Source organism: Chiloscyllium punctatum, chromosome 26 (genome assembly GCF_047496795.1).
Source record: "Chiloscyllium punctatum isolate Juve2018m chromosome 26, sChiPun1.3, whole genome shotgun sequence".
Taxonomy (NCBI): Eukaryota; Metazoa; Chordata; class Chondrichthyes; order Orectolobiformes; family Hemiscylliidae; genus Chiloscyllium; species Chiloscyllium punctatum.
This window is the reverse complement of record NC_092764.1, coordinates 30,689,986-30,705,369: the sequence shown is the minus strand read 5'-3', so window position 1 is coordinate 30,705,369 and position 15,384 is coordinate 30,689,986. Positions and strand designations below refer to the sequence as shown.

The 15,384-nt window shown below is 40.1% G+C and overlaps 1 protein-coding gene across 1 annotated transcript in view; it reads right to left on the bottom strand.

The window, feature by feature from the left end:
* The window catches only part of LOC140453232 (polycystin-1-like protein 2), a 113,280-nt gene that overhangs the window by 84,901 nt on the left and 12,995 nt on the right, over positions 1-15,384 (bottom strand). Inside the window, exons 4-8 of the mRNA XM_072547807.1 lie at positions 14,451-14,578; positions 11,289-11,420; positions 4,296-4,469; positions 699-826; positions 203-323 (exon numbers count right to left, since the gene is read on the bottom strand). Coding sequence (XP_072403908.1) covers positions 203-323; positions 699-826; positions 4,296-4,469; positions 11,289-11,420; positions 14,451-14,578 — 683 coding nt within the window. The remainder of the gene's footprint in view (positions 1-202; positions 324-698; positions 827-4,295; positions 4,470-11,288; positions 11,421-14,450; positions 14,579-15,384) is intronic.

The window sequence follows — 15,384 nt, the reverse complement described above, 5'->3', positions numbered from 1 at the left end:
ATGAAGCATTGAAAATAATCACCGTCCATGAAAACTGCCTACTGTACATTAATAAGGATGAAAGTTGCATGCTTTCAAGAATGAAATAAGGAATGTTTACACAGCCACAGCATATTACCTCTTGAGTAGAGAAGATTAAATCATTAAACACTCACTGCCAGCGAGACGTTTCATTGAACATAGCCTGTAAACATATACTTACCCTTAACTGAACTGATTTATTTGAAATACTCTGCAGATCAATAGAATCTGGGAAAATGCAACTAAATGAATTTGTCTCTAAGGTATCAATCCTGCTTCCTTTTAAGTTCTTTGAACTGTACCTGAAGTAAGAACAAAAGAGAATTATAAAGCTTGCATTATATGAGCTGGCAAATCTATGCAGCGATTAAAATGAAAGATGTTGTCCTTGATAAAAAGACTATCATTTACTTTTGTGACTGTAATCGTACCTCTTCAATAAAGCATAATCCATGTCAGTAAGAATTTTTGTACCCAGTTGCTAGTTCAATTTTATATTCAGCAGTAATTCAAGAAACCCACTATTTTACAATTTTTCACGACTTAAATTTCATTTATTTCTACTAAATCTCCTTTTTCTTTTAATAATCACAGATATAAACTCAGAGCTCTTTTAGAGTTATGCAGTTATGTAATATTGCTACTTTGAAGCACTCTTACTGGGACATGCTCTTTACCTTTTTAAAGCCATACTGAAGGATGATGCCTGGAAAACAGTTGGAGGGTCATCTTCCTGAATTTGACTCTCAAGGGATGAAAATATTTTATCCATAGATGTTAGGAGAACATCAAACATATTTGCCATCTGAATGCAAAATCAAAAGTAATAATGGAATGCATTTTGTTAGAGCGAACATTTGAAATATCTTTCTAACAACTTCAAATCATGTTAAAGCTGACTATTAAGGAATTTGACAGCATTAAAATAATGTGCCTGCCAAGCTGTTGTCTTCCCTCCAAACTGATATTTGCTGCTGGCTTTAAATGGCCAATTGGTGCCTACTTAAAAGCTTCATCTTTCTGTCATTTAGGTTCCATTCATGGGGCCCCGGGCTTTTTGGAGTCCCTCTCAATTATCTACAACTCCCTGCACAGTCCCCAACCCCAGGAGGGCGGGAGTTTGGGCAAGAACTTCAGCAGCCTGTAAATCCTTGTTTTGAACAAGGGTATAAGTTGCATTGTCCCAGTTCTCTGACACCACCTGTGAATCTGTTGATTAGAAAGCTTTAGCCAGTGCCTCTGAAAGTTCCCTCAATATTACACTTCAGCAATGTTCTGCCTGACTAGAGCCATCCCCTGCTTTGCTTGCAACCCTACTATCCCCTTTCAACCCCTGCCAGACACAACCACACACTCTCACCCTAATTTAAGAAAGCAAAAAATACTGGAGAAACTCAGCGGGTCTAGCAGCAAGTCTGGTGAGAGAAGCAGAGTATGTTTCGATTCTGATACAACTATTCTTCAGAGCTGAAAGTAATCAAAAATGGTGTTTTTTCTCATGCTGTAGACTGGGGTGGGAGGAGGTTGAGGAGGAGACAGTGGAATTCATTGAGGAGGAGAAAGCGGAATTCGTTGAGGAAGAGGTCAGGCTCTGCGGTTGCAGAATTTGATATTAAGGCCTAGAGGCTGTAAAATGTCCAAGTGGAAAATGAGGTGTTGCTCCTCAGGTTTGTATTGTGCTTCACTGGAACTTGCTGTAGGCCCAGGACAGAAATATTAGCAAGACAGCAAGGTGGTTTATTGAAATGGTAAGCAATTGGGAAGTCAGAGTTATTCCTGCAGACAAAATGAAGGTGTTCCATACAATGGTGCTCCAGGCTGTGTTTGGGCTCACCAATGAAAAGGACAGCACATGGTGAGAATAACATATAGTGGACCAGGTTGAAAAAAGTACAAGTAAAATGTTGAAGAAAGATGGATGAAAATCTGTTACATCTTCTGTGATTGCCATGGGAGAGTGAGGAAGCATTAGGAACTATGGAGCAATCCCAGGGTGAGATGGAGGGAATAATCCCTGCAGAATGCTATTGGCAGAGAGGAGGGGTAGATATGTTTGGTGGTGGCATCCAGCTGGGGTGGCAAAAATGGTGGACCATGATCCTCTGAGTACAGAGACTTGTGGGGTGGAAAGTAAGGACAAGGGGAACCCTATCCATGTCCTGGGAAGGAGTCGAAGGGGTGAAGGCAGAAATGTGGTAGATTGGTTGGACACAGCTGAGGGCCCTGTCAACCAAAGTTGGGAGAGTATCTTCAGTCATGTCAGACGCAACCCAGTGAAAGGTGGCATTATTGGAACAGATGTGAAGGAGACACTGTTTGGAATCAAATCTTCACAGGAAGCTGGGTGTGAGGAAGTTAGCAACTATGGGAGTCAGTGGACGTGCAATGGCTATTGGTGGACAGCCCAGAAATGGAAACACAGAACTCAAGGAAAGGAAGAGATTAGTCAGAGATGGACCAGGCGAAAGGGAGAGAAAAATGGAAATAGGAAGCAAAACTGATGATTTTGTTTGCAATTCTGTTCAAGAGCAGGAAGCAGCACTGGTGATGTCATTAATGAGTTGGAGAAAGAGTTGTGGTTGGAGGCTGAAGGGCTGAGGAGGATTACACCCTACATTTCTTATTTGCTCTGATACATTCTGAAGAAGGGTCATTGGATCTAAAAGATTGACTCTATTTTTCTCTCCACATATGCTGCCAGACCTGCTGAATTTCTGCAACACTTGCTGTTTTTATTTCTTACCGTGCCCTGAGCAGCCCACAATCCTGGGAATCCATTGATGTCCTTCAGGCAGCAGCCACTGTCTCCTCAGTGGCACTTTAGTGCAAGAGCTATGGGTTTCTGATTGTCCAGCATCTCTCGCTTCCACCTCTAGGGGTTTGCTTCAGAGATAGGCATGCAAGCAAGGAAGAAGAGTAGGCCACTCAGCCCTCCAAGCCTGCTCCAACATTCAATAAGATCATGGTTGTTCTGATTTTAACTTCAACTCTGTGGTCCTGCATATCTCCTGATAATCTTTCATCCTTTTGTTAATCAAGAATCTATCTACCTCTGGCCTTTTAAGGAATGGAATTCCAAAGACGCTCAACCCCTTGACAAAAAAAAAATTTCCTCCTCTCTGTCTCAAATCAGCAATCCCTTATGTTTAAACTATGAACCAGAGTTCTGGATCCCTCCACCAGGGGAAATATCCTTTCAACGTCCACCCGGTCAAGTCCCCTCAGGATCTTATATGTTTCCATTCAGTCATCACTGACTCCTCTAAACTCCAAAGAACATAGGCCTAGCCTTTTCTCATCAGGCAACCTACTCATTCCAGGTGTTAGTCGAGTATATCGTCTCTGAACTGCTTGCGATACATTAACATACTTCTATCATTATGGTGACCAGTACCACACACAGATCTCACCAATGCCCATATAATAGGGGCATAAATTACCCACTATTGCATTTAATTCACTTTGTAGCAAATCCTAAATTTATTAGATTTCCAGAATGACTGTTGGTCCTGCATATTAATCTTCTGTGATTCATGCACACCCAGATCACTCTGCCTTTCAGAGTTCTACAACCATTTAGATAACATGCTTCTTTTTTATTCTTCCTGTCAAAATGGAAAATTCCACACTATCCCAACTATGCCGTTTGGTAGATCTTTGCCCACTCACTTATCCTACCTACATTCCTTTGTAGGCTTCTTATATTTTCTTCACAACTCAATTTCACATCTATCATTACGTCATCAGCATGGTCCTTCTTCCAAATCAGGTTTTTTTTAAATTGAAAAGAGTTGAGGCCCAAGCATCAACCTCTGTGACACATGACTTGTGACATCCTGCCAGCCTAAAAAGGATGCATTTATTCTTATTATCCACTTCCTACTAGTGGCCTCAACACTGCCTGATCTGTTGTTACTCAGTGGGACTTCCTGAATGGAGGCACCAAAGGTGTCTTGCCAATTCTCTCACCAGCCAGAGAAAATTCAGATTGCAAAGTAAGGTTTAGATTCCTCTAATGAAGATGAAGTGTGACTAATGTTCGGTGTTCCACTGTAACATTAAACAGATAACACAGGAAAGACGACTGCACAGCTTTCTCAACAAACCTGTTTCATTTTAATTCTTGATTCATTCCTGATGAACGGCTTTTGCCCGAAACGTCGATTTTCCTGCTCCTCGGATGCTGTTTGGCCTGCTGTGCTTCTTCAGCACCACTCTAATCTATTTCATTTTAATTCCAAGCCATTCATTTCTAAACATTCAAGAATCATTACCTTTTCTTCCTCCACATCAAAACTATTTGTTTTCATTGAAGCACTTAGAAGATTGTTAACTGCATTAAGACCAGTTTTTGCTCCATATAGCTTCCACAGTTCATCACTCGGTTTTATAGTAGGAAGATTCTGCAACTTGTCACTCAGGTTCAGGAGTGCATTATTAGCTTCTTCCTGAGGAGAAGAGAGATCTTGGAAGCTTTCAAAATATGGGTTCATTGCAATGCATTCCATCTACAGACCCAGCTGTGAGGTTGAAACCCATTTAATATTTATCATTCAATAAAACTTTTGTTATTCCATCCTAGAATTCCCAACTAATAAACTCAACATTAAGAGAAAGTGGAATTTTGTATTCAAACCAATAGGTCTTCATTTAGAATCTTCACTGTTTACAGAAAGTTTATGCACCCAGGATTAGGTCCCTTCATATCTCTTCCATTCATGGTTATAGGGCCATTAAGGGCATATCTACAATGACTACCACTGCAGATGGAAAGTCCATTGAAAACAAGAACTGCTGACATGTGATTGTGGGTATTCTTCCTGGAACTAACTTCATTCCCCTTCAGTGCAGCCATTTTCACTAGTATGAAGGTATTTTATAATATAATCATTTTCTGGGAACTCGGATTCTAAAGTAGACGTAAAGGAGAGTTTGGTTTTCAGTTGTGAAGGTCTGACCTTCGTTTTTTTTAAGAAAGGATCAAAGTAATTTGGCACACAGAGCTAAATGAGCTAGAGACACAAGCCTAATGATTCAAAAAGCTACCTGGACAAATTATTCCTGTCCAATTTTGACTTAAGCTTTGATGACCTACAGAAGAAGCTGGGGCTAGACGCATTCGGCAATTGAAAAAATAAACAGATTTATATTGGCATATGGGCTGTTTGGATGATTAGAAGTAGGTGGCAAGTCAGAAGGTTGGATAGAATTTAAAAATTAGCAAAGAAGGACTAAAAATAAATAAGGAGGGACAAATTAGTGCACAAGAGAAAGCTCACTTTAAATATAAAAACAGATAGTAAGTTTTCCTTTAGATATTTAAAGAAGAAAATAATTAAAATGATCATTGATCCTGCAGAAAGTGAGTTTGGATACTTAGGAATGGAACATAAGGAAATGGCATATAAATTGAATCAGCACTTTGCATCAGTTTTCATTGGAGAGCAGTGGTCTCCAAACATTTTAAGCAAGGCATCACTTTTTTGAATTTAAATGCAAAGCAGAAAAACAGAGAATTAATAGTTTATTTTTAGAGCTTTACAAACCTAAAACCTGGTATATAACATCATTCATTGTGTGCTCTGCTCACCAAGTCTCAGTATAACAGTATTATCTGCCAGTGTCTTGAAATTTGTGTTGAAGTTTGGGACTGTTAGCAATGCATAGTCCATCAAATGGGTATCTGTGAGCTGGATGCAATTCTTGGGTTTTACAATCTTAATTTGGATGAAAGCTGTCTCACAGAGGAATGTGGATTCAAAGAAAGTTTTCACTTTAAAAGCACAAAATGACAGAAATGGGTATTTTCCAAATCCACTGAAATCAGAGCTCCTTGTTCTGACATTTAGTTCAAGATTATTTTTCATAGTAATTATCTTCAGCAATTCCACTGCTTTGATGTAATTTGGTAGCCAACCCATCAACATGTACTTGAAGGAATGGATTTGAGACAAACATGGCGATTAGTTTTTTTCATACTTCTGAAATTCCTGAAATTGCTTGTTGAATTCTTCTGTTAACTTCCTCAGGAGTGCACAGAGGTATTCAGGGTAGAATACTTCTTTTCACCTTTTACTTGTTTTTATAATATTTTCTCCCAACTCAAAGTGTTGCAGCATTTTATTTTCTTTTAAATGGGGTGACCACAGACTTCTCTTCAATTTGAATACATTCACAGTACTGCTCATGTGTAAGGCTATATCTATTTTCCATAGTTCATAGCTCAGCTTGCTCAGTTTGATATTATTTCTGTAAGAAGTGCAAAGTTGAGCAATCATGCATTGTCAGAGAAGCTGCTGCACACATCAGCATGGAGGATTATTTCACCGTAGGCAATATAGAGTTCATCGAGTGAGGCTTTAAATATGCAGTGCTGAAAGAGTCTTGCTTGAATCGAATTTACAATATTAAAAACTATCATTACATGAGAAATGTCCCCAACTTTACTCACTAATAGTTGCTGGTGGATTATAAAGTGGCAATTGACAAAAGAGGAGAAATCAGGATCATTTCTACAAAATCCAACAAAGCTCGTATTTGCGCCAAGCATTGTTGATACACCAGATGTAACAGAACTCAGTTTCTTGCTTTTCTCAAGCACGTACTTTTGAACTTTTTGCAGATATTCTGACCCCTTGTCCTCGCTTTAAGGGGCAAAAGGGTGAGGAGAACTTTTTTAGTCATGTTCTTCAAACCATACAAACAAAATCAGTCAGCTGGATTGTGGTGATGATATCGATCGGTTCATTTGAAGGCAGTGTGAAGCATTCAGTGTACTTCAGGTCCTGCTGTAGTTGATGAAGGATGACTTCAGACAAAGGTTCTACTTGTCTTGCTACTGTTGAAGTACCAAGCTCTGGATTGCCGTTATTATCATTTCTTTCTTGTTTTTAAACTATTTGCATAAAGAGTCAGCAGCTGCAGTCATTGTTTTCTTTAATTACTTCACCATCTATGAACTTGTATTGTTGTTAAAATCTCATGCTGTTTTGCAGACCTCCCAGTCCAGTCACAGCACTTCTGAAACTAGAAGTAGAGATCACTGGCACACCAATACGTGGAGCCTGATGGCCATGCAGCTCAAGGGAATGTTGCTGTGAATGATTTTTGTGATGGCAAATATGAAATGATGCTTCCTTAAAAACCTGACCTTTTGCTGCTCATTTGAAAAATAATGAGATTTCAAAATGGCGTTTACCATTCAGCTCCACTCCAATCTGCTTTCTTTCACTTTCTTTTGCTCTTTTTCTTTTTTCTTTAAAGCTAGAAGAGTGGCCAATGAAGGAGGAGACAACTGGTAGCAACGTCAGGACGAGCCAAACATGGCCACACCCCAACCCGAGATTTCCCGGTAAGTCGAAATAGGCCCTGGGCTGACCTCCTGGGCCTGGACTGAGCTAAGGCTCCAGGTCTACAGCTAGGTCCAGGTGCTTGAAGGAGTGGAAGCTTCAGTGAAAGGGATGGCAAAGGACCCTGATAACCAATGACTGGTGGCAGTGTCTGGAGAAGCATCAGATGGGGAAGAGGAGGTATAGAACCCACACACCCCCAGCTCTATGGCTCCACCATGGACACGGTGGTCACAGTTGAGGTGGTGGAGGCTTGTAAATGAGACCCCAAAGCCTGATACAAAGACCCAGGAGCTTGTTTCAAATGTCAAACAGCAACTGGAGGAGGATTAAGAAGAGAGAAAGATGAACTCTATTGTAGTAACATCTTACATTATATTCAGTGCTTCAAGATGGCACTGGGGCATGGCAACACTTTGCATTTAGCACTTGAGAAAACTAAAATGAGGAAACATTTATTTCTTTTAGCGGGTTGTGAGTCTTTCAAGCTCTTCTTGAAATGATGTTGAAACGGAGTCCTTAAATATATTTAAGACAAGGATAGATATTTTTCCGCTAAGCAAGGGGATGAAAAGTCCACAGCAGGAATGTGGACTTGAAGTTACAATCAGATCAGTTATGATCTTACTGAATAGTGGAACAGGTATGAGGGACTGAATAGACTACTCCTAATTTGAATATTTATATGCACTATGCTAAATCATACAACTTGGGCCCAGAGATATTATAGACGAAAGTGAGGACTGCAGACACTGGAGATTAAAGGCGGAAGTGTGGTGCTGGAAAAGCAAAGCAGATCAGGCAGCATCCGAGTTCCTAATGAGGGGCTTTTGCCTGAAACATCGATTCTCCTGCTCCTCAGATGCTGCCTGACCTGCTGTGCTTTTCCAGCACCACAGTCTAGACCCCAAAAGTATTATGTATATTCCTGGAATAATCTTTATTTGAAACATAGTTTGATTTATTTAATCATTGTAAATGGGTGCTCTTGACAAAGTCTACATGTCATAGAGTCATAGAGATGTACAGCACGGAAACAGACCCTTCAGTCCAACTCACCCATGCCGACCAGATATCTGAAATAAATCTGGTCCCATTTGCCAGAATTTGGCTTATATCACTCTTAACCCCTTTCTTTTCATATACCCACACAGATACCTTTTAAATGTTATAATTGTACCAGCCTCCACCACTTCCTCTGGCAGCTTATTCCATACACGCACCACCCTCTGCATGAAAAAGTTGCTCCTTAGAGCCCTTTGAAACCATTCCCCCTTACCTTAAACCTATGCCCCCTAGAACATAGAAATGTACAGCACAGGAATGGGCCCTTTGGCCCTCTGTTGTGCCAATTACAATGCCAAATGAAACTAATGCCTTCTGCCTGCCTTTGATCCATAATCCTCCATTCCTTGCACATACATGTGCTTATCTAAAAGCTCCTTGAATGCCCTTATCATAGCTGCCTCCATCGCCACCCTGACAGTGAATTCCAGACTCCTATCACTCTGTGTAAAAAGAAACCTTGCCTCTCATGCTTCTTTTGAATATTCCCCACCCCCTTAACCCCTTACCCCCTTAAATGCATGCCCCTTAGTATGGGAAGCAGCATGAAACTTACAACTAATAGTAATTTATTTTTAATTGACTGAAACATTACAACATTGTAAATTGCCTGAGTATTGTAAGTTGCAAGCGAATGAAACATTGTTCCCTATTTATGCATTTTAAATTTGACTTGCTAAGGATACATGTTTTATGTAAGGGCTATGAGGAACGGATATATGGAAGGATTAGGATGTGCTGAATTGAAAGCGTTTTGAACGGATACAAAATTTCTGGCAGTTGTGTTCAGCAATAATTACTGAGAAGTTAAAACTTGGAGAGTATTGTTTACAAAAGGTCAGTTGCCTGTATTGAAGGCTCACTAGCAACAGACTCTGAACTGAAGTTGCTGTTTCAGTACAGGGTGATAAGTGAAGTAAAAAGCTTCCAAGAAACGAGCAACAGAAAGACAGCCTTTCCTGTCTCAGTAAAGTTTCTTCTGGGAACTTGGAAGAAGTCCCATAAATCAGTATCTTTATCTTACTCTTAAATTCTGATCGTGTAAGTGTTTCTGCCATTCAAAGATCTTAGTCTAACTGACTCTTATCTGAAATGAGGTCTGATTTGAGAATCTCATCGATTCTGTAACTGTCAGCATTGCAACCTCAATGTCAGCAGGTCTGTGAGAAGTCCTTTTTTTTATTTTTGAGTTTTGACCCTTATGCAATTGAGGGGACTTTCACATTTCCTTACTTTATATAAGCCTCCTCTTTGCTGCAGAATTGTATCATATTGTCTATGGTGTGCATTTGGGAATTAAAGGATATAGGATTAGTTTAATTCCATATTTTGGCTTAGTTGTTACCCAGTCGTACTACTTATTGCAATAGTAAGTTTGCTTCTGTATAAAAAAAAGGTTATTTTTGAGTTTACTGAGAAACCCAGTGAAAGTCTCAGTTTCATAGAGTCATAGAGTTATAGAGTTATAGAGATGTACAGCATGGAAACAGACCCGTCCATGCCGACCAGATATCCCAACCCAATCTAGTCCCACCTGCCAGCACCCGGCCCATATCCCTCCAAACCCTTCCTATTCAGATACCCAACCAAATGCATCTTAAATGTTGCAATTGTACCAGCCTCCACCACATCCTCTGGCAGCTCATTCCATACACATACCACCCTCTGAGTGAAAAAGTTTCCCCTTAGGTCTCTTTTATATCTTTCCCCTCTCACCCTAAACCTATGCCCTCTAGTTCTGGACTCCCCGACCTCAGGAAAAAGACTTTGCCTATTTACCCTATCCATGCCCCTCACAATTTTGTAAACGTCTATAAGGTCACCCCTCAGCCTCTGACGCTCCAAGGAAAACAGCCCCAGCCTGTTCAGCCTCTCCCTATAGCTCAAATCCTCCAACCCTGGCAATATCCTTGTAAATCTTTTCTGAATGCTCTCAAGTTTCACAATATCTTTCCGATAGGAAGAAGACCAGAATTGCACACAATATTCCAACAGTGGCCTAACCAAAGTCCTGTACAGCCACAACATAACCTCCCAACTCCTGTACTCAATAGTCTGACCAATAAAGAAAAGCATACCAAACGCCTTCTTCACTATCCTATCTACCTGCGACTCCACTTTCAAGGAGCTATGAACCTGCACTCCAAGGTCTCTTTTGTTAGCAACACTCCCTAGGACTTTACCATTCAGCGTATAAGTTCTGCTAAGATTTGCTTTCCCAAAATGCAGCACCTCGCATTTATCTGAATTAAACTCCATCTGCCACTTCTCAGTCCATTGGCCCATCTGGTCAAGATCCTGTTGTAATCTGAGGTAACCCTCTTCGCTGTCCACTACACCTCCAATTTTGGTTTCATCTGCAAACTTATTAACTGTACCTCTTATGCTCACATCCAAATCATTTATGTAAATGACACAAAGTAGAGGACCCAGCACCGATCCTTGTGGCACTCCACTGGTCACAGGCCTCCAGTCTGAAAAACAACTCTCCACCACCAGCCTCTGTCTTGTACATTTGAGCCAGTTCTGTATCCAAATGGCTAGTTCTTCCTGTATTCAATGAGATCTAACCTTGCTAATCAGTCTCCCATGGGGAACCTTGTCGAGCACCTTACTGAAGTCCATATAGATCACATCTACTGCTCTGCCCTCATCAATCCTCTTTGTTACTTCTTCAAAAAACTCAATCAAGTTTGTTCTGGAGAACAGCAATAAAGAGAAACAAATTGACCGTTTTGGTGATTTAATAAAATATTGACATTTTATATGGCTCTTGGAGTAGTGGGGCTTGATTATCAGCACACTCCCTGCATCAGAATCATAACAAAGGGCAATATACAAAGCTGATCTTACCTGTGATCTAACAGTCAGTTTATCAGGGTGTGAGGTGATCATATCAAGATAAGTAGTCGCAGTCTCTACTCCCTGCAGGGAGGATGCATTTATTGCTATCCCAGAAAATTTCTGCAAGGTGTCCTCAATCACCTTATAACAGAAAGCAAAACAAAACAGAGTATTGGAGAAAATAATAATTTTGACTCTTACTGCAGAATGATGAAAGGAGATGAGAAGAGAACAAATTGACAATGTTAGAAATGCAATAGCCTTTAAGGATAAAACAGAACAGTTTCAGAGTCAGCTCAGAGCAGGGAATGCTCACTGGTGTTTGTACACAGAGTTGGGATTTTCTGCAGGAGAGCATTGGGCTTCTGGATAGGGATAGGACCCAAAAGGATAGAACTAGTAACTTGCAGAAAAACATTGTTTAAAAATGAAGTAACAGTAAATATTGACAAGTATTTTACTGCCTGATGCAGTATGAGGATATCTGTCTATTAAACATGAATGGGGATTATATTAATTGTCACAACAACATGACAATATGCATGCTCTTATCTGAAAGGAATGGAAAAGAAAATATCATTATAAATGCATTATCCCAGTGGAAAGCCATAAAATGTATTGGAAATGAGCTGTAATGAGTGATAAGGTCTATTAATAATTAATATCTTGAGTAACAAGTGAAGAGATAATAGGTTGTGATGTTCACACAATACTATCATCTTTTAACAGCCAATCAGAAATGGAATACTTCTGATTGCAAAATACGCATGTTTATATTGTTTAGCTATCAAATCATTCACAAGATTCAAAACATTATACTCTAGTAAATGGAAATTTTAACTTTAATGAGTTTAAGTAGTTTGGGAGTTTGGGCGGCATGGTGGCACAGTGGTTAGCACTGCTGCCTCAGCGCCAGAGACCCGGGTTCAATTCCCGCCTCAGGCGACTGACTTGTGTGGAGTTTGCACGTTCTCCCCGTGTCTGCGTGGGTTTCCTCCGAGTGCTCTGGTTTCCTCCCACAGTCCAAAGATGTGCAGGTCAGGTGAATTGGCCATGCTAAATTGCCCGTAGTGTTAGGTAAGGGGTAGATGTAGGGGTATGGGCGGGTTACGCTTCGGCGGGGCGGTGTGGACTTGTTGGGCCGAAGGGCCTGTTTCCACACTGTAAGTAATCTAATCTAATCTAAAAAAAAGTACGTTTTATGTACATTCATGTCATATTTTTAATAACAAAGGGCACTTTATCACTCCCAAAGGTGTCCCAGGCCTATCTCCCAAAGAACTCTGACAATTTTAGACTTTCTCCTACCAGATATAAAAGGTCACAAGTCATTTTTTAAATGTCGCACATGAAAATTTCTGCAGCCAGAGACAGTTGCACTTTAACATGTGTAGATCCTCTGTGAACCACAGATATGAAACTTGGAGTTTGCCCCAATCCCTAACTCCCACCAAAGATTATTTCTGTTGTTGGTGTTTATGATGCTAATATTCTAATCAAAACAAATTAATATTTCGCTTTTTCTGTCAATCTCTGTGTCAAGATGGAAATTTGTTCACAAACACAACAGAAGTTGCAATCTACCTTCTTTACCTGCTCAAGGTTGGGAGTGTTGCTAAAAAGGTCTTCAGAGTTTGGAAGTGTCTTCAGCAAACGGTTTGTTGCATCTGATCCTTGCCGTAAGCATCTTGTTGTACAAATTTTAATGTTCTGTTTTTAAGATAAATAAAATAGTTCTCCTTAGTAGACTTGCAACCATAGCTTACTTATCCTGTGATCTTAAAGAAAATGATTTTTGTCATAATGGAGACAAATTAGAATTCTTTGGCCAAAAGTTTCACTTCTGGTTTCAAGGCTAGGTTTGGTGACAGCCCCAGCTTTACGCAGCTGCAGAGTTTGCAGAGAAAGCTGGCATTTAAATTATTAGCTGTTTCAATCCTACGTTGATATATCCTGCTGTCTGGAATCCAGTGCGGAGAGCAGACCAGGTCTGTTACATTTAGAATTGTCTGCTTTCAAGACCGTGCCAAAACAAAATCTGTACTGACTCATTGGAAAAATCACAGAGACAAAGGATTTACTGTAAGCCTGGGGATTCCTGTTACTAAATTAGTATAGTATGAATGTTTTCACCAGGGATATTTGGGTACTTTACATTTTAGTTTTATTGACTGTCGCAAAAGTTTCTACGGCACGATGAATTCCCGTATTTCATTTTTGCTCATTCTTGTAATGTGAGATTTACTGTCGGGCCAACATTTAGTGCCTATCCACAGTTGATCTTGAGAAAAGATGGTGAGCTGTCTCTTGAACCGTTGCAGTCCATATACCAGGTGTAGGTACACTCACAATGCTGCTAGGGAGGGAATTCAGGGAGTTTGAGCCAGTGACACTGAAGGAACAGTTTGACCCAAGGAATAGTGATACATATCCATGTCAGGATGGTGAGTGGTGATTGGCTTGGACAGAAACTTGCAGTTGGTCATCAGGCAAGTGGGGAATATTCCATCACACTTCTGACTTGTGCCTTGCAGATGGTGGACAAGCTTTGGAGAGAAGGAGGTGAGTTCCCTTGCTGCAGGATTCCGAGTCTACAACCTGCTCTTGTAACCACTGTATTTATATGGCTGGATCAGTTCAGTTTCTGGTCAATGTTAACTCCCAGGATATTGATTGTGGGAGATTTAGTGATGGTAACACCGCTGAATGTCAAGGGGAGAGAGTTAAATTCTCTCTTGTTGGAGATAGGCCCTTATGTGGCATGAATGTTACTTGCCACTTGTCAGCCCAAGCCTGGATATGGTCCAGGGTCTTGTTGTATTTGAACATGGACTGCTTCAGTATCTGAGTCATGAATGGTGCTAAACATTGTGCAATAATCAGCAAATTATTAGGCTTTCTTTCTCACTAATTGATGGAATTTTCCTTATTAAGGCATCTGTGACAGCAATAACAGGAGAAAGGAAGAAGCTGGGCTATTATAGAACTGTCCCCTGTAGATGGCGTGACACATTATGAACAGGAAATCACCCTCAAATATACTGTTCACCACTGTTCTTTCTATGCCACCCTGAAATTACATATCATACTGGTTATAGACCATCATCTTCTCTATTCAAATAAATACATTGTAGTTTTTAGCTAAACATACAATCAGTTTTCATTACTTACATTGGGTAAGGCTCTTTTCCTAATCGCAGTGCTCCTTTTAGAGAAATCATTTGTAACCATGACGTGGCCAACAATAAACTGCTCGGTAGATAAGATATTTGTAGCAGTTACCATCACGAGAAATGTACCTGAAATTGGCAGAGAAAAGAAGGCAAAAATGGCAAGCTGAAAATAACAATGCAACATAACATTCTCAAAATTAAACGTCATTTTATTCACTTCCTTCCCTTCCCAACTTAATCCATTCTGAAACACAACATTGATACCAATTAATATTCAAGTGTTTGACTGAGGGATGGGAAGACTTTTTGAGACTTCTAGCACCCATTCCATTTAATAAAGTGACCAGAGACTGAACATGAATGGACTATTGATAAATGAGCACTTGGTAAGTGGGTAACAATATCAGCTTTCAACGGAACTCAAAGTTAATCAAAGCTATCGAAAATGACTTTGTATTTATTGAGTATCTTTAAGGCAGTAAAATGCTCTAAGATTTTGCGCAGGAGTGTTATCAAACAGACTTTGAGACTAAAGTGCAAAATGGGATACTCCAGTAGGTGACGAGTGCTTTAAGAAGTGTCTTAAAGAAGGAAAGTGACTTAGCGACAAAGAAGTTTAAGGAAAAAAATTAAAAAGCTTAGGGCCTAAGAATCTGAATAAATAGCCACTGATGGCAGTGTTCCTAAAATTTGGATTGGGATGTTCACAAGGCCAAAAGTGAAAGAACGCAGGTATCCTGTAGGCCTACAGGAGGATACAAAAGGGAAAGTCAAAACTATATCAGAATTTGAAAGCAAGGGGAAGAGTATGTTTTGTTGTATGCCACAGTTGCATTTAAACGACATGCTCAATGTCATCACTGCAACACAACATGTGACCTGAGGATGTTAAGGTCTCATACTGCATCTTATGTCAGATCCCTTAAAACATG